The following is a 19846-nucleotide window of genomic DNA, read 5'->3' as shown; positions in this document are numbered from 1 at the left end:
CAATTATTTTTTCAAAATTTTCAAAAATTAAAAAAAAAAATTTTTTCTAGTGTCCAAATACAATATTGATTTTTAGTGTGTTTGATTCTTTCACAATATTTTAATTCGTGATTAAAGTAATTTCTTAATTTCAGAAAGTTCTTCATATAGTTAGTGGGGAAAAAGTTCAGAGAAATGAGAGGAACGCTAATGTGTGCAGTAAACCTAGCAATTATTTTCCTCATGTGGATGTACTCACATACATGCTTTTATGCATACTTGCCCCCCTCTTTGCAAATTTGTTTAAAAACCAACTTGCGGATCTATTTGAAAATTTGACGTTTATCTAAAAGTAATCTTTTGTACCTAAAAATTGGGATATTTCTACAAATCATATAAATGCCATCTTAAGTGTTTTTTTCATAAGGTTACTTGTTAAACTGCGATTTTTGAAAATTCAACATGTATAAAATAATGGTAAAGTCAAACGAGTTACAATTTTTGTGAGTATTTCTTATGCTATTTCAAATACACGTTTTAAATTTAAATAATATCTGTCCAAAAACCTATGTGTGATAAAAGTCCTAAAGGGACATTCACTGGCGTATATGCCCTGTTGAAGAAAGCGATACAACAGAATGGTTCTTCTTAATTTTCTAAGTACAATAATATTTTGGGTATTAAATATAGACTAGGATAGGTATGGGAGCGTATGTGACAGATGTGAGCGTAATGTTACAGGCGTAATCAGCACAGGCAGTAGGAAGTCGTTTTGAAACCATCGGAAGATTCGATGAAAGTGCAGTCTTGTACTGACCAGCCTATATTTTTATTTATATTATTTTTATCGATCTGTGCTGTAATATGTTGTTTATAATCGTTACTTATTAAATAATGATCGAAAACATAGCCAATCAACGTAGGTATACTCATTTTTACGATAATTGCACCCCCTTCGTAAACAATATTGTTTCATAGGAGATATTTTTATACTCATAATTATATCGTTTGTCATATAATTCTAGAGAAGTACAACTTCATACACGGGTACCCAAGCACCCACTGTCGTTCGAAATGTTCGCGCTGAGGCCCAATATCCTTGCTGCACTTTTCGCCCATGCTTAGAAAAATAATAATTTGCTATACGCTTCTACAGTGCTGCTCTTATTGTCATTAACTTCCTGTTCAAATAATTGTAGACTTAGATGACTTTACTGTCAAACGTTTTTATTGTTAAACATCGTTTCAGATCGTACAAAACACGGTCAAGGCCTTCATTAGGTTCAATCTGAATAATTAGAATATAACAATTAAAAATAAAAAAAAATTAACAAAAAACAATAGCACTAAAAACAATTTAACTCGCAATAGGTTGCACAATAAGCGACTGTAGTACCGTTTAAGATGTTACTGAAATTTCGCATACTGATTCTTGAAACTTCCTAAAAAGTTTTAGTATACTTTTTATTCTGAAAAATTGATAACAATAGCAATAAATAAGCTTAAAGTTTTGTAAAAATACGCTAGCTATTCACTTCAGTTCAGTAGAATCTGCTAGGTGTCATAGAAGTTAAATTAAAGCTCATAAAATAAGGTAAGTATGGTTATTATATTCCCGTGCAAAGTAAAGTCGATCATTGGTAGTGCATAATGCTTGCAGCTAGGAGTCGGGCAGCTGGATATCCTGGCTACCGACAACACTGGTCTATAATAAACAAGCGACTTACCTCAAAGTCTATCCTGAGCCAATATGATTGACGAGTGCTATCAAAATAAAGTGTTCTAAATGCTGACGTCTCCGACGAAATATCAGGAGACTTGTCTAGCCAGACCATATCTGCTCTAGCATTTTGGGGTTTTATGGCTACTCTCCCACCCGTCCTAGGGCTACCAGAGCAGATATTGCTTCAACAGCAAGCCAGGTGTAACAACCCTGAGGAATTCGAGCAGCCACAATAGCCTCCTTCTAAGTGGTCGTCCCAACGGTTTACCTACAAAGAAGGTATGCTCCAAGACCACTTTTCCGACTAACGATAAGCGGTTGGTTATCTGGGGAACGACCTGAAGACGAAATATTCTTGCGTAAGTGGCGTACGTTCTTTACTCAACCATCAATCTCATCAGTTCTTTTAAGAGCCACCATGGATTAAACTACCTTGCCTACGATTACGTTTTTACTACTTTTTTCGGCAACGATTTGTCGACTAAAAGACTATATAAAGCCGGCCACTATTAAACTAAGTCAGTCACTCACTAGCAAACGTTACGAACGGAGTTGTTTATCGCAAGGCCGGAAACCCTGTCGACGGACGACCCTATATTACCCTCTTGACTCTGAATATTCAACCAAGAATCACCAATTCTCTGTGAGGTCTGCACTAGACGAACCTAACAGCTATGAAAGAAAAACAATCTTTAAAAAATGGCACAGTCTTCAACGCGCAAGCATCACGAACCAATATCCCCACCTTAGATTACCAAAACAACTAAGTCTGCAAAAAAGAAGGTACTTTAGACACCAACGTCTTCGGAGTAATACCAAGAGACGTAGGAAAAGAGCTCTATAACTAGCTCCAACGCTTCAGACGTTGTCGTTTTCTTCCTGATCAGTCTAGTGCTACAATGACAGGCCAGAAAAAATCACCCTGAAGTATAGAGGCAGTCACGTTTTCTGAAAACTTTAGTTTAGAAAGAGTTTACCTGTATAGCTCGCTGATTCTTTGAGAGCCATTGGACGTTTAATTACCTTGCCAACAAATATATTAGAACTTAACAAAGCTTACAAAAACAGCCCTTAGAGCTTACAAAAGTCTTAACCATGGCATGAGTCGCAAGAGGGCGAATGATAACTCCGAATGCATCTATTGTATACAATTTTAAACGTCAAGAAACTTACGCAGAACATTTCTTGAGATTGAAGCAGCAGCATTAAAATCGATAAACAAAGAATGTATTAAGTGAGAACAGCTTTTTATTATCATCCTAACAGTAATTTCCTAAATCTTCCAGATTTAAAAGTAGGTAAAATTTTTATTTTAATTTTTGTGGTGATAAAAAATGTAAGCTTTAGAACTTTGTTGCTCAGGTTATAAAGATGTGAGATAACAAAAATTTTTGATTACATATTTTTTGTGAGTTTTAAATCTTAACAGTTAAAAAAAAAAGCTATTTTCTTAGATTATACAAAAAAAACTGCAAATTAACGGCCCTTCAGTGCCAATAATTATTTTATGGCATAAGGAACGCACAGTACCTCTGACGGTACTTTTCAGCGTAATTTTTCCTACTATTTACAGCTTATCATTTAATCAATAAAACTGTATAGATTCCGAACGAATATGTTTTCAATAAGAAGATTTTTTTTCTGAAAAGTGTTAGGAATAAATATTAAATTTTCAACGTTTCACATTACGTGTCAACACACTACGGTGTTCCATTAAGTGAGTCTCGAGAGAAGCCACGACAAGGGGGGGGGCGCTAGTAAGTATAATAAGTTTGACGGCATAATCATCCTCGTCTACAATTATTTTATTAGTATTATCTGCTGTCATTCGAGCCACTTAACACGTATTAATTTCCTGTGTTAAATCTTATAGAAAAAAATAGTCAAAATAGATTGCGTTGACAAAAGCTCTTCATTTTATTTAAGTATACATGTTAAAGTAATGAGTAGCGACAACATACAGGCGCATAGCAAACAAAATTAATTTTTATTACAAATATCATTAGTATTATCTTTATTCTTAAATGATTATTACTATCATTTAATATCGCCTTCAATTTAAAACTAAAGGTTGTAAATTGCAGTATCACGTTCCTCCACAGGCTGTGGGACCAGCAGACAGTCCAACTATTTTGTTATTTACTAGTTAAGAAAGATATAAGAGATGAAGGGATACAATGCGTGTGTTTAGGTATTAGGAAATATTAAATTGATTTATTTTATTTTTTCTTCTTTGGAGATTTATATATACCTTTTTAATTTCTCTTTACAAGGTTGTTACTATGTCCTGTTATTGTATAGACCCCCTTCGTATACTCTTATTCAATTACTAGACTATCTGGGGTAATCCTGTCACTCTTTAATACAATTCAAACTTTTATTTTCTATATGTTTATTTAGATTTCATTACACTTATCAAAATGATTGAAAACAGTATCGGGCAGCGTATAATAAATTGAGTAGTGACACCTCAGACAAAAATTAATAAACAGTTGTATTTTTTAATATTAAATTAATAAATAAGATATTTTTCTCATTCTTATTTATTACTTGAAAAAAATTTCTTGAAAAGAGAAATTATATGGTTTAGTGTTATGAATCTTTAGTATATTGAAAATTGAGAAAAGGGCATGGATGGGGGATATAGAGTGCTTGTTTAAAAAGTTCCGCCATCTATAAATATGCACCTCATGATACAATTGTTAAGATGTATCAACATTCGCTTGTTTACCTATGGGTCGTATCAAATTTCTAGTTTACCTACAAGCATTGGAGTCATATAACTACTTTATCGAGCTTAGGTGAAAGACAGCTTTAAAAGTTGAGAATGGGAACTTATCTAAACTTACGGTGCGAGTGAATGTACAGCTTCTTGGTAGCTCAAATGGTAGAGCAACTGTCTCGTAAACAGGAGGTTGTGTGTTCGATCTGCACTCGGGGAGGATATTTTCCTCATTCTTATTTATTACTTGAAGAAAATTTCTTGAAAAAAGAAATTGTGCGGTTTAGTGTTATGAGCCTTTAGTATATTGAAAATTGAGAAAAGGGCATGTATGGAAGATATAGAGTGCTTGTTTAAAAAGTGCCACCAACTATACACATGCACCTCATGATACAATGGTTAAGATGTATCAACATTCTCTTGTATACTTATTGGTCGTATCAAATTTCTAATAAACAATTGAAATATATTGGTCAACACTCGATGAGCGGTGGAAAGTTACTCACAAAAATGCCGTGTAAAGAAATGCACCATGCGCAAAGCTTTAGTTGAAACTTCTTTTTCTTACATTCTATGGGGTTGGTACTCGCTGACTTTATGTGTCCAGGCTTAAAGGTTTGCTTCGGATGTCACTTGCCACTTTCGAGACCCACAAAGCATACTTTCGGCTTTATTAAGGAGTCCTAAAATTTTATCATTGATAAAGAGAAAAATGTGATATAAAATAAAATAATTTCAAATAAAATAATAAATTAATTTTTTTATGCAAGTCCTCACTTATCATTATTATTTTTGTTAAAATCACCCGCTATTATAATAACTTTCCATTTATGTTATCATTGTTACTACTTCTTTTTTATCATGATTCAGATTTTCATACCAGTAAACACATAAAGTGGATATTCTGAGCTGAGATATGAAATAATTCATTCAATAAGCCGTAAAATATAACATGGCTGCTGGTGGATTATGCTCCATTCATTTAAAAAAAAGGTGAGGTAATGCAATTAAAGTGGCAAAACTTTGCGTACACTGATTTTACCATTTTTAACTATTCTAATTTTTCAGCTGCATCTTGCAAAACTATAATACTGGCGTACAGCTTCCCAGAGCAATATTTTATACATATGCAGTACCTTTAAAAATTTTGAGCCAGGAAATAAAGAATTTAACGTAAGATAATACTGGTCGAAAGCTATTTTTTTATGTGGAATATATTTTAAACAACATTAATTAATTTTTAGATTAAAACAGAATTCGTGCATTTTAAAAATGCAACACGAAAATGGCAAAATTAATTCAACTCAAGAAAATGCAGAACTTCAATGCTTGGTTGGTTTGTAGTTTTTATTTTAAATGACAAAATTTTTTAAGTAATGTAAACTTGTTTTATGATTTACAATCGTTAAACATTTTGAATGACCAATGAGACTGACACCGATGAGATTTTTTTCTAACCATAGCCAGCTAGAAAACGATTATGAGTTACAAACCTTAAACAAATGCATAAACCTTACCCTCTGCCTGACTATCTTAGTAACTACAATCATTTTTAATTACTTTTTCTGAAGGCAATAGAGTTTTGTAGCTCTAGCATTATGGCCTCATACACTTTAAATATGTTAAACATGAATACAGTAAGGTTACATTATGAGATTGGTATTGCCTATCGACGCTAGGGTCTCGTTTCTTTTATCTAGTTATAACGTAATATATATCTTTTGTCTGTATAAAAGTATTTTTATAATTTTTTTCTTTCTTTCTTTCTTTCTCTTATTTTTTATTTTTTTTTTTTTTTTTTTATAAGAAAATATGTATCAAAAAGACGTCGTCAAAAGATCCATCATTTTTATCTACCATACCGGTCGAGCTCTTCGAGTTTTCTATATCCGATTATTCGGACTTTTTATTTATATTTATGCTTTCCAGAGCTAAGTTTGCCAGACCGGTCTGTGCTTCTGACTGCCGTTAGAATTTTCGTTCTCTCGGCATTTCCAATCTATCTCTAGCTAAACTTTATATTACTTTCTGACTTGACAAATTCAACTGTCCAGTACGGTTTTTGATACATTCCTGATATCTATACATTTTCTATTTTAGGATAAAAATGCTAATTCCTTCGTTATTTAATTGATTGAATAATCGGTTGCTCCCTCATCAGCGATAAACTTGATTTTATTTGTCCAGACTAATTTAAAATTATTTGCATCTTTTACAGAATTTAAAAACAAAGTTTTGGGGGGCTTGCTTAATGTAAGAGATTTCACTCACCTTTATTTAACCCTGACGCATTTTATTTTTTTTTAGTGTTACGGTCCTGGTTGGACATTTTCTGGCTTTTGAAATCATTCTCATCTCTGACGTTGCTAGAGCCCCTTTTCTATCCAAAGTTTCAGGATTTGGAATGACTCCGTCAATCGCCATGGCCATGCGGTGACCTCGATTTCCTTGACTTCAACGACTCTACAATTTAAAATCCCTCGAACCAGACTTATTTTTCTCATTACATTTTGGGCTGTTCGTCTTGTGGCCTGGAATGTCCGTCACAAACATGCCACAAGAGTAGCACTTTTCAGTCCCGTCCCAGCCTTCTGACATTTTTCTGCCATATGGTCTCAGTCTTCACAATAAAAGCAGTGAAGGTGATCCTGGGGCTAAGACGCAGCTAATGCTGTTCTCGTGGAACGATCTCCAGAAGCCTCTGAAAAGCCCTCTGACTCAATCTTTAACGTATAGGACAAGAGATAACCGTATATCAATTCCTAACCATCCTTGCTCTGAATTTTGAGTGTAAAGTCAGTTACTTGCACACTAGTAATCAGTACCAAAATTACGGTATAAAATTTTTCTTCTCCGGAAAAGGGGCCTATCTTGTTTATTATTTTAGAATTTATGACGAGTTCTTCGAACCCTTCAATGAATTCTGACACCGATTCTTTCCCTTTATTAAATTTAATCTCATGCATTTTTTCCCAAATTGTAGTCATTGTAAAGGGTGTTTTAAATAAAGTTCTGATTTCAGTTTATCGAAAAACACCTTAACATTTACGTCCTTAGTTAAGCTGTAATTAAAAGTATTCTAAGTCTGAAGTCCAAGTCTATGATTAATTCAGTTCAAAATACTGTAATGATAAACTGCATACTACGTTCAGAAATATTATCTGCCTATCTTATATCTAAAAAAGTTTATAGTATTTTTTTATGCTCTTCTACCAGCCCTTGGCAAGGAAAAAAAGAGGACCGGTTGTTGACTGAGCCCTGGAGGTTTCAATGCTTATCAGCCTCTCATTGAGCTTGCTCAGAATTTGGTCAAAGTTCTCCAGGACTATATAGAACTCTTCTTTCGTCCGTTATTACCAACATTGAAAATTTTTTAATCAGATATATTCTAAACCAAATTTTATTCATTTTTTTTGCATCAACCGACTTTTTGAATAACTCGAGTTTTTTTTTAGTGGATTTAACGTTTTCGTTATCTTCTCTAAAAATATCTCCTGGCAGCATTCCTTTATTTTCCTTTTTTGACGAAGAAACAAAGCAAGTACAGTATAACATTTCTTATAAGGAATTCTGAAATTAAATAAATGACAGAAGTCCTTAGAGAACTTAAGTCCGACCGAACGCAAGTCATACCCAGTCGACTTAGCTCGATGCACATAAAAGTACTTGAACGTGAAGCACGATTGTATGCTGGGCATCTGCATAGCCCACTGTGACCAAATACAAGCCCTATATGATTATACTGATCGCAGTGGAAAGTAAAAATACAGACTTAACACCTTCGACATCCATATCACGCCCGATGTATGCCTAATGCGAATTTCATCAGCTGACACAACAACTTTTAAGCCTCACGTACTCTCAGCTTGATGCGCGAGTGAATTTCATGGCAGACTCTGTATACAGCTTTAAATATCCGCTCATCTTTAATTTTTTAATTTTTATTTACTATCCTGTACATCACAATTTTGGTTAACTGTATTATACTTGTATTAAAAAAAAATATATATATATATATCTGCCTTTGTTGTACTGATCCCAGAGTTTTATGTGTTGTTTATGTTCCAAATATTATTTACCAGCCTTTCCGCCATCTACGATATATAACTCTGGCTGGGTTTGTGGGCGACCACTATAGTTGTGCGCATAGCAAAGGTAGCATTTCTCAACAAACTGCCGTTAGGTACCAAAATGACACGAAAGAGAAATCATGCGGCGTTTTGATCGTATGGTGAACAGAAAGGGTTCCCTTTGTTCTGCCGTTATTTGTCACTTCCCCTTACTCCTCTTCCCACATTCGAAAAAGCAACCAACAACGTGTCAGTGTCGTTTTTGTCGCCAAGTGCGAGCAAGTAGTTCTGACTCTCAAGTCCTCGACGCTCGCGTACTTATCTTGCCTTGTGGCAGAGATGAGTTGAGATATTGCTAACGCCAATGCTAGGCGTAAGACGACTTTTTCCCACTCATCAGGGCGACCCGCTGCCGCCAGCCGTCGAATCAAGGCGCACATTTTTCGAGAGTAAGAGAGTCATATCGAAGAGCGTGCGCCTACGAGAAGAGAAGTGGATTCGCGTGGAAATGAGCATGTAGGCGCACATTTTGGAGATACGTGGAAAAGGGATATACTGTATAGTGTGCCTACGAGAAGAGCAGGGAAAAAGACTGTATAGCTACATAACTGATCGCACAGCCAATGCAAGCGACGACACGAGTCTTTCTCTCTACTTATATTATATACTATATCCAAAAATACTTACAAGTATGTATATTCAACTGACTCTTGTTTCAGTTTTATCCATATCAATCACATTTAATTAAATTATAGAAGTAAATGCTCATAGTTATTTACGCTATCTTTGGATTTCAAGACATTTCTTTTTCATTAGATTCCGTACTTTAACTGCTTATTCTCAAATCCACTAATATTTTGAAAAAATATTCAGCTTAAACTATTCTTTAAGGATGTCAGTTCAGCAGTAATCACAAGTTCATTATTTTTGCTATAATAGCAATAGCATAATTACTTTAATGGCAATAGGGCAAACTCCGGAGATTATCCATGAACATATCTGATTTCCAAATCGTAGGTGTCAGAAGTTTGGATAGCTCAGATAGTTAAGGCTTATGCTGCTTGTCGAATTTCTTTGTAATCTTGGCTTCGATTCCAACATTCGGCAGATTTTTTTTTTTTTAATGCAATTTATCACTCTGTTTTATTTTATTAATTTTTTTATTTATTTTTTTTTGTTTTATTTTAATTTATATTTTATGTTGTCGATACTTTTTTTTGATTCATCGAGACATAACAGAAGGCACTTTAAAACTTACCTGTATTACAATAATGTGAAACATGATTATTACCAGCAAAGTAGAACAAATCCAATTATACATTAATATTTGTCTTCTTACATATAGATAGTTTTTGGCTTGTATTTACATTTTTACTCATTTCTGTAGCTACAATAACTTGAAAGTAACAGTATGGATTTAGAGAAAATAAAGGTTTTATCGTATGAAAAAAAAACGTCTCTATGAGATCTATAAGATTCCGAATCAATAAGTATATGGTTAATACTTCGAATTGGAATTTTTTACAGCAATCATTTGCCGTTGCACAGACATTATTATTTCTTTGCGCTTATTGTAACTACAGTGTGTGTAAGTAGAAATAGTAGTGCAACAATATTAACATTGCAGTTTAGTGAAGTTATTATCAGTGGTTAAAATGGCAATAAGAATACACGACGTTTTTCAGTACCGAGGCTGTCAGAATTCGAAGCAGTCTGCGAAGATGGTCAGGTTCCCCAATGCTACAACGCAGAAGGATCGTCAAAATCTATTGATTTTGCACTCTGGTGAGTTTTTATATCAAGCAAAGTATGGTAAAGATATTTTCAGAACCATGTTCCTTTTCGTGGGTTGCGACAGGATATATACCTCCCATAAATTTCTTATCTATAAGGACGATTGGGAACGGGAACCCATCACCCATCAGCCAGAAAGTGTAAGAAAAAAGCCTGAAGCTCCATTATCGCTGGCTAAAAAAAAAAAAAAACTTTTTGTTCAACATGCATACACACGGCTTTCATAAGTTGATTTATACATACTTGTATATAATACACTTATAGTTACACATGTAAAACAAATCGACAGAGTGCGAAATTTTTTATCAATTTTTCAGTATATGCGTGTATCAGAAACGACCAAGTTCCGACTTCTGGCGTTCATAACAGAAAAACCAGAACTATTACCCTGCTGAAAATTATGCAAAATATTTAATATAATATAAACAATCCATGCAAAATTGACAGGGTGCGTAATTTTGCATCGATTTTTCATTATACGCGTATATCGAAAATTACTAAGTTCTGACTTCTGGCGCTTATAACAGAATAACTAGAACGAATGCCCTGCTGAATACGATGCACATTGTTAATTATAATATAAACACTGTATTTAAATTAAAATATCCATGAAAAATCAACAGGGTGCGTGATTTTTCATTGATTTTCCGATATATCGGAATAACGCCATAGCGTGAAAATTACCAAGTTCAGAATTCTGGCTCTTATAACTTGAAGTCCAGAACGAACGTCCTGCTGAAAATGATACACGAAGCAGGGCTACGAAAATCGTAAATTAATTCGGGGTCGACAGCGCTACTGCGGCAAGTTTTCTTTCTGATGAGGGTCTAGTAAACGACTTCAAATCTCAAAAAATGCTTCAAAGTGGGTTATAGCGTATATAACGAAGAAAATACATTTTTTGGGCTCCGTGACACATACATACGTATTCACTTATACACACACATATGTGCATATATGAGTTTTTTTTGTACCAAGTTAGCTTTTTTCACTTGATTAATGTTATTCACAAATCGACATAAAATTTTGAAAATTAATATACAATATTTTTGTATCATTCAACTTTGAATAATGATACTTTTATTGTGTGTACGTCCCTGGGGGAAAGAAAGCTAATGATAGGGTAGAATTGTAGACTTGCAGAAGTTTTTGCAAACTTAACGCATTTTTGACTGTATATTATTTACGTTCACAACTACTCCAGTTGTTTGGTATATATACATGAGAGAAATCATAACAAACGCATGCTCTAAAGATCTTTTATTAGCAAGCAATTGAATTCAACAAATCAATGAATTCATTGTAGTAAATAAAATATAATACGTGGCATGTAATCATAAGCAGACAGTTACGTCAATTGCAGTCACTCACGTCACATCCATGTCACTTTACAGACTATCTCAGTTCGTGCTTCAACACGATGATATTAAGGTTATGTTACTGACTTTATTAGCGACTTTATTTTACAATTCCGAAAGTTTGCTTACAAATTTTATACAGTAAACAATCACAATGAACAGTTTTTGTTGTTCTTCTAAAACATACGTTTGTCATTGTAATAATTCACAACAATATGTTTAAATTTGACAATGAATTAAGTCTTAAAAAGATTCTGAAAATTGGCACAAGTCTGGTATCAGATGGCGCCAATATACTCGCACACAGCAAATAATGGAGTTTTTCAACTTGAAAAAAGATTTTTTCTTACTTATTGTTTATAGTAACGGTACGTTCATTATTTTGTCGATAAATACAGCAGGTTATTCAATAAACATATTTTGTAAGTAAACAGGTAAATTGGTGAAATATTTCTACACAGGCAACAACGATCTTCTTACTTGGTCAGCATCTTCTATACGATCAGCAGGTCTATGCACTGATCATTTTCAAGTGGACATTGCTGTGAGTAATCAGCGAGAAAGTGCAGATAAGCGTTTTCAATCCCTACATATATAAATAGCATAGTTAGTTGCAGCATCGAAAATAGTGGTGAATCGTTTGTCTTAACAAAACACATAAATGATTTATCATATCCTTCGAAAAACAACATTTTTTCAAACGTTGATGAAAGTGAATCCAACGAAGTTTATTTGAGTCATAAAGTTGATCATGATAGTAACAATATCGCGAAGGATGTGATGATTGATAAAATTGAAACTCAGAAGCATGTAAAAATCAGCGTATTCAAAGTAATAGATTTTTGAAAAAAAAGCTAATATCCCAAAATTTTGTTCAGTCAAGTGTGAACAGAAAACGCGGTTTATTGAGCGTCGGATAAAGTTTCTTGAACAAAAAGTGAAGCATTTAAGTACGGTATACAGAAATGTCAAACAAAATAATTCTCGATTAAAACAACGCGTAGATCTTGAAAAAGCCAAACAAATGGTACATATACATGATTTTATGACTGACCTTGAGTGTAGTGAGTCTCGTTAAACCTTGGTAGCAATGCAATTCAAACCGAAAAACAGACAAAAGTTCACATTTGCTGAACAAAAGTGTAAAATAATGTATTATCATTCTGCAGCTGGCTATTCTCAGTTAAACAAATTAGGGATAAGGTTAGCCGCGGAGTCAATCGTTAGGAGTTGGATAGCGAAGTTAGATGTAAAGCTGGGATTAAGTATGAAAGTTTTGAGAAAAATCGAACAGCAATTAAGTTTATTACTTATTAGGCAGCGTATATGTTCTTTAAAATTTGACGAGATGAGCCTAAAAAAATGGAAAAATATTCTCCAAAATACGACGAGATAGAAGGTTTGGAGTATATGGGTGGTAATATGAGGAATGCAAAAGTTGCTAGATATGACCTTTTATTTTGTTTGGATAGCATTAATGCTAAAAATTTTTGGCGCCAGCTTTTTTGTTTCGGTTTTAATGAAAATGGTGCATCTGCTGAACAGTTGCATACTTTTTTAGGTCAAATTTTATCAGCACTGTTTCGAATTGGAGCTGTTGTTGAAATTATTGTATACGACCAAGGTTCAAGTAACCAATCATTGTTTAAAAAACATTTAAAAGAAGACGTAGAACAACCATACTTTGAGCATGAAGGAAAGAAAATTTTTGCAACTTTTGATTGGCCTCAGCTTATTAAATGTTTGATTTATCAGTTGAAAATGCATAAATATATTTTCGTACACGACGAAGTTATTGTGTCTTGGAAAGATGTATTAGACACACATGAGATAGATAAAATGAAATCTTCATCTAATTTACTAGAGTTTTTGAGCGATAGACACTTTAACCCTTATAACTTTAGGAGTACGAAAGTAAAATTAGCTTTCCAACTTCTTAGCAGACAAATAGCAGCTGCTATAAGAACTGCTGGTGAAGCTGGTAAAAGAGGTGATGAAAACGGGTTGATATGAGATACGTGGGAGCAGTCAGCTGAGTTTGTTAAACGATTGAATGCTGTAATTGATGAATGGAATTCTTACAGATTGCGTAACGTAGAAAAAAAAGCGCCCGCTGTCCCATCTCAACCCGGAAATCCAAAAGCGCCTTGAAAAGTTTGTGCAATGATCTAAAAAGTGGACGACACATCCGGTACGCTTGGGTAAACGAGGCAAATTTGAGACAGTTGGTAGACCGGCATGTTTCATTGACTTATCTTTAACTGCAAATTGTTTATTATTGTTGTTTGAAGATTTTAAAGTAGAGTTAAACAATTCAGAGTTTGGATTAGCAACTGGTCTTCGCAACCAAGATAGCATTGAACAGTGTAATTAAAAATGTCGAAGTAGAGGTGCCTTTAATCCTAATCCAACTTGCCGGATGTTCAAATTCCATATTTGACTACTTGCATACAGTAATTTTTTAGAAACGTATATGGTTATAGTAGTTTTAATACCTGGTAGCGCACGTTGTTCAAACAAACTTCCGACATTTTGGAGTTTTTATTCTCACTCTTTGATTAGCTCTTAACAGATCGTGTGCTTATCCACTGCCCCTCAAGTCATTATTCAAGTTTAAATATATATCTTAACGAGTACGCATGAATAAGTATGTATATACAAACGTATGACTGTAACTATGAGTATGAATGTATGCATGTAAATGTGTATTATCTGTGTGGACATATAAATATGTATTAAAGATATAAATATTTATTTCATTTGTAAATATGTATTATATCTGTAAATGTGTATATACGTATCAATGTATGTGTATAGATCCCGTTTTATCACTGTTTGTAATAAAGGTGAGTTTTTTGTGCCTCTGGCTTTTTTCTCACTTGAAAGTTGTGTTATTCTTGAAGTGATACCTTATATATTAACCTCTACACTTAATAGCTAAAGATACTGCATAGTACTATTGGACTTAACTTAGATAGTTGATATCTAATACATCATATTGATATAGTAGTACATGGTTTTTTTTTAAATAAGGCTTAATTTGACAAGTTCTTTATAATTAGTTAAATATTTATGTACTAATGCATTTGTCTTTAAAAAAACTTAAATATTGTATGTGTGTATTCAGTTTATGAATAAATGATTTAATCATAATTATAAAGTTGAAAATATTTGCAATTATTTGCATTGCATTAATAGCACAACAAACAATAACCAAATAGTTTAGAGAGCGTAATGGCCAATTTATGTACCAATAAAAATATAATAAATAACTGCAGCGCCTATCACTAGGTAACCAGGGGTAAAATTATCGTACGAAGACAAACATTAATGTGTAATTGAATTTGTTCTACTTTGCTGGTCATAATCATGTTTCACGTTATAGTAATAAAGGTAAGTTTTATTGTGCCTTCGGTTTTGTTTCACCGAATCAGAAAAAAGTGTCGACAACATAATACATAAATTAAAATGAAACATAAATAAAAAAAAAATAAAAAAATAAAAATCTGCCGAATGTTTGAGTCGAAACCAAGATTAAAAAACAATTCGACAAGCGGCATAACCCTTAACCATCTTAGCTATCCAAACTTCGGACAGCTACGATTTAGAAGTCATATATGTTTATGGATCACCTCTGGAGCTTGTCCTATTGCTATAAAAGCAGTTATGATAATAAAAATAATAAACTTGTGATTACTGCTGAACTGACATCCTTAAAGAATAGTTTAAGCTGAATGTTTTTTCAAAATATTAGTGGATTTGAGAATAAGTAGTAAAAGTACGGAATCTAATGAAAGAGTAATGTCTTGAAATCTGAAGATAGTGTATATAATTATGAGCATTTACTTCTATAATTTAATTAAATGAGATTGATATGGATAACATTGAAACAAAAGTCAGTTAAATAACATACACTCGTAAGTATTTCTGGTTGTAGTATAAATTATAAGTAGAGAGAAAGACTCATCTCGTCGCTTGCATTAACTGTGAGCTTAGTTACATAGCTATTCAGTCCTTTCCACTCCTCTCCTCGTAGGCGCACATTTATTATATCTCCCTTCCACGTATCTCCAAAACGTGTCTACATGCTCATTTCCACGTGAATCCAATCTTGCACTTTCGAAAAATGTGCGCCTTGGTTCGACGTCTGGCCGCAGCGGGTCGCCCCGATGAGTGGAAAAAAGTTGTCTCACGGCGTAACATTGGCGTTATCAATCTCTCTACTCATCTCTGCTTGTGGCCTCTTTCCGTAGCATGGTCTTCAGGATTTTACATATGTATTGGCTTCGTCCCCTGCTCGCTCTATGTGCCAACCCCTAATTTGTGAATGTCAGTTAAATACTTTATTTTCATAATTTGCCTTTTAAAGTTTATAAACACAAAAATCGTGCATTTTTTCATGTACATAAAATTTTATAATAAAAAGACAAATCATTTTTTTTTTTTTTTTTGATGGAGCGAGGAGGAAAAAATCTTTATTGACACCCTATCTAATTCGGTGGTCGTGTCGGATACACTCGGTGTACCTGCCGACTGAAAACTAATCTCCCGCATGGGACAGGTCCATTAGGACCACTCCCCTACAAGATAAGAAGGGCGTAAGAGAAGAGGAAAGAAGGAAAACAACGGAGAATTTTAGAGGCCAGCTCGCTCCCAAAGGGATGAGAGGAGGGGTGCTTACGCATCTGGGTGGAGCTCGAATATTGGCTTGCGCTGGAATATAGTTAAAGAAACTTAAATTTGTTGTTATTGTATGTGTGTTTCCGGGCTTTCCGGGTTCTTAGGGATTAAATCATACCTCTGATTTTGAAGGATGTGCAGTGTTCAAAATCCGGGTTGTCAAGGACCTATTGCTGCACCGTGTGGGTTATTCTTGCGTGTTCCTAAGCTAATTCTTCAGGGCTAAGGTTGGAGGAGCATTGATTTTGCAGTGAATCTGCGAAGATCTCTGCTTTATATGAATCTAGTGAGTAAAGTTTGTTCCCTTGATATGGAAGGGAAGGCTGTTTGTTACGAAGTTTAGAAGTGATCTTCCAAGCTTTTCTTGGGTGGGACTCTGCCTCGGCTATGAACTTGTTGAATTTTTTGTTTAGGAATTTGAAGACCTGGGGTTTGACTTCCCTTCGAGGAAGTTAAATTGTTCTTTTAGTTTGGGGGTTCTCCGTTTTTGCCAAAGTTTCTGAACTCTTTTCTTCTTCTTGATGAGACGCTTAAGGTCGCAGGGGGAGTTTACGTGTGTGTTGGAGAGCTGTAGTTGTTTTGGTGGCGTTTCCTGTGCACCTGTTAAGTTTGACTGTAAATTCGTTCACTACTATGTCGAGTTTTGTTTAGGACCTAATGGGACGACATTTAAATGGAGAAAATTCGTGGTTGTACGCAAGGTGGACCCAGTCTATGCAGCTGGTAGTAACGAGTATGGTGAGAAGGGGCTTAGGGATATGCAGGTAGACTGGGTTATGGTTGCAAGGAAGATCTGGAGAGGTTCGTGATTCCGTACGGATGGTTAAGTTTTTCAGCAGGAATGTGTCTAAGATGTCCAGACTTTGGTTTGGAGAGCTGGGATAGTGAGTCGGTTTACTCGAAACTTTAATGTTGATGTTGAGGTTACGCAAGTGTTAAGAAAGGGAACGACCTTTAGGATTTTCGTGTTTGCATCCTCACGATTTGTGCTTGGCGTTAAAGTCGCCAGCCACGATCGTAGGAATGTTAGAGTCAAACAGCGAGGTTATGCATTCGAGGTTAGGATCGTCCTTAGGAGGAGAATAAAGGAGATGGTTCTAATGGAAGCGAATGCTGTGGTGTGTACTTCGACTCCAACTGCCTCGCAGTTGGCGGCGTCCGTACTTATGACTCTAAGGAAAATGCCCTTGCGAACAATTATAGCCACTCCACCATGGGACTGTTCGCGTCTGTCTAGTCTGTATACCGTCTAGTTTGGTATGTAGAGTGTCTTTGTGTTGTCTTGGTGCGTTTCAGTAATGCATGCAATTTCAATGTTTCTAGTATGAAGTATGTGTGTAAATTCAGTCGTTTTGTGTGTGATGCTGTTCGCGTTCCAGTTGAGTAGTCTAAAGTTTCTCTGTGTAGTGTGCTGCTGTTCTGTTACCCTCGAAGCTGGACACTCTTTGGTCGAGGCGTGTCAGCAGGGTCATCATGGAGTAAAGGATGGTCTCGGTTGTGGGGAGTGTATTGAGCAGAATACTTTTGGATTGAGCTCGTGTCTAATGTTGTTGAAAGGATGCTACCTCTGCGTATGACATCCTTGGGTGGTTAATGTTTGAGCCTTGGGCTGTTGAACGGTGGGTAGAATTTCCAAAAGGAGGAGGAGGGGCAGTTCCTTTCTTGAGAGCATGAGCTCCTTTTTGGGGGATTTTCGGGTATTCCTGGTGAAAAGCGTGGTGCTCGCCGTTGCAGTTCGCGCAGCGAGAGGTGGCTTGGTTCGTGTCTTTCTTAGTGTAGGTTACGGTGGCGTGGTTCAAACCGCAGAAGCCACAGACAAAGGCAGCACGGCAGTAGGCTACTGTGTGGTTGAACTTTTGGCAGCGACGGTATTGGAGAGTGTCGTTCAACTTACGCTTCTGTTCGACTCTGACAGAAGTGCCCCCAAGGGACCTAAGGTTGTAGATGGCGTGATAGTTGGCGTCCGACGTATTAAGGTATACGGTGGCCCAAGACCACCCTTGATCATGTGGTAGACACGATGAATGGAGGGAATTTTTTCCTGGATCATGTCCAGGATTTCTACTTCCGTGTAGCCAATGTTGACTCCACGAATTACGACTACCATTTCACGGTCCCCGTGAAGCTAGTGGGTGGTGAACTCGACTTTTTTCTTGTCAAGATCGTGGACGATTCGTCGAAAGCTAACGGCGTTGTCGGAGTACACGCGTGTGCCCTGAGAGGTCTTAATAATGTGGTGGACAGAAATGTTCTTCGCAACGAGGGCTTTGTTAATCTGAGGCCATAATTTCTGGTCCAAGATTGTGATTGATGGAGGTGCCTTCTTTTTGGACACGCTGTTAGCTTTTTCCTGGTCAGGTTAAGCTGTATCCGCCTAAGGTGACCGTCAAAAGCATTTTTCTCCGAATGGAAGACTGCTTTTCTCTCAAGGTGAAAGAGTTTAGCAGGTTCAGAGGGTCACGATTTGCGGGTGACGGAGTTGTGAGGTCCGAGCCTTTGAACGGGAAGTTTATCGCAATTCGGAAGAATCTCGCAGAAAATGACGCAATAATATTGTCTTTCTTCTGGTTGGATTGGACAAGTTTAGCAATTTTCTGGGTAGATTATTCCAGCTAGACAGAGTACTCACTCGTATCTTCTCCAGATACTGGTTCCGTTGCCGGAGTTCGGTGAGTTCAGCAGCGATTTTGGCCAGTGTTTCGTCTTGGGAGCGTGGGCTGCAGTCCCACTGACTGTTAAGTCGGATGACGCGAGGGTCTCGGCTGGTTGGCTTAGTACCGTGGTAGACCAAAAGCCGGTTGTCCAGATTGATGGGCATTGAAAGGAAGTGGGTTACGCTGGTGACACTTGCACTGTTATTTGCACTGTGGCTGGCACTGTTTATCGTGGTCATCTAAGAAGATGATGAGTCTGTTTCGGATAACAGCTCTTCAAAGCAGTTGGTTATAATGATGTTACATCCAGCGTAACAAGCAGAGTAAATTTTTGAAACGTTAGCCCTGGCAACCCAATGCCATAACCTGGGTCGTACTTTGATCGAGGAATCTGGATTATTCGGCTGGGGTGGTGCGAGGACAGGCGTTGAACCTACTGTTGGTCTCACGTAGATGCCTGACTCTTCGAAAGGAGAAGTCTATCTCTCGACCAGCAGTTTAAGATTGCCTGGTTGAGGAGTGGAGTCGGGGTTCGTCCTAGGCTGACTAGAACAAACACCGAAGGTGGTGGAGTTTATGATGAGCAAGGCGTCCTGGTGGTCGCCAGAACACGATTACTCCTAATATTACTACTGGAATTCATCCTGACAGTAGTACCAGAGAAAACTCTACAAAGAGAGAAAGGAAGAGAAAGAACGGAGGAATACTTCTCGTAAGAAAAAAAGCAAAAATAAAATGTAATAGAATTGTATATTTTTTTACTTTCTCTCGAGTCGCTCTACTGAGAAGGATGAACGGATGTGTGTGTATGTGACCTTACTGCCCGAGAGATACGGATGTGTCGTCGGAGACGTGATTTCCTAGAG

At 36.0% G+C, this 19846-nt stretch overlaps 1 protein-coding gene across 1 annotated transcript in view; it reads left to right on the top strand.

The window, feature by feature from the left end:
- Pldn (biogenesis of lysosomal organelles complex 1 subunit pallidin) overlaps positions 1 to 19846 on the top strand; it is a 196934-nt gene that overhangs the window by 103828 nt on the left and 73260 nt on the right. Inside the window, exons 2-4 of the mRNA XM_014353806.2 lie at positions 5295 to 5417; positions 5493 to 5597; positions 5669 to 5756. Of these exons, the coding sequence (XP_014209292.2) occupies positions 5377 to 5417; positions 5493 to 5597; positions 5669 to 5756 (234 nt within the window). The 5' untranslated portion in view covers positions 5295 to 5376. The remainder of the gene's footprint in view (positions 1 to 5294; positions 5418 to 5492; positions 5598 to 5668; positions 5757 to 19846) is intronic.

The sequence above is a fragment of the Copidosoma floridanum genome, unplaced genomic scaffold, assembly GCF_036245765.1.
Source record: "Copidosoma floridanum isolate Cflo_tuat_1 unplaced genomic scaffold, Cflo_Japanese_pri ptg000015l, whole genome shotgun sequence".
Taxonomy (NCBI): domain Eukaryota; kingdom Metazoa; phylum Arthropoda; class Insecta; order Hymenoptera; family Encyrtidae; genus Copidosoma; species Copidosoma floridanum.
Note: the sequence above shows the minus strand (reverse complement) of the source record. Positions and strands in the feature narration are given on the sequence as shown.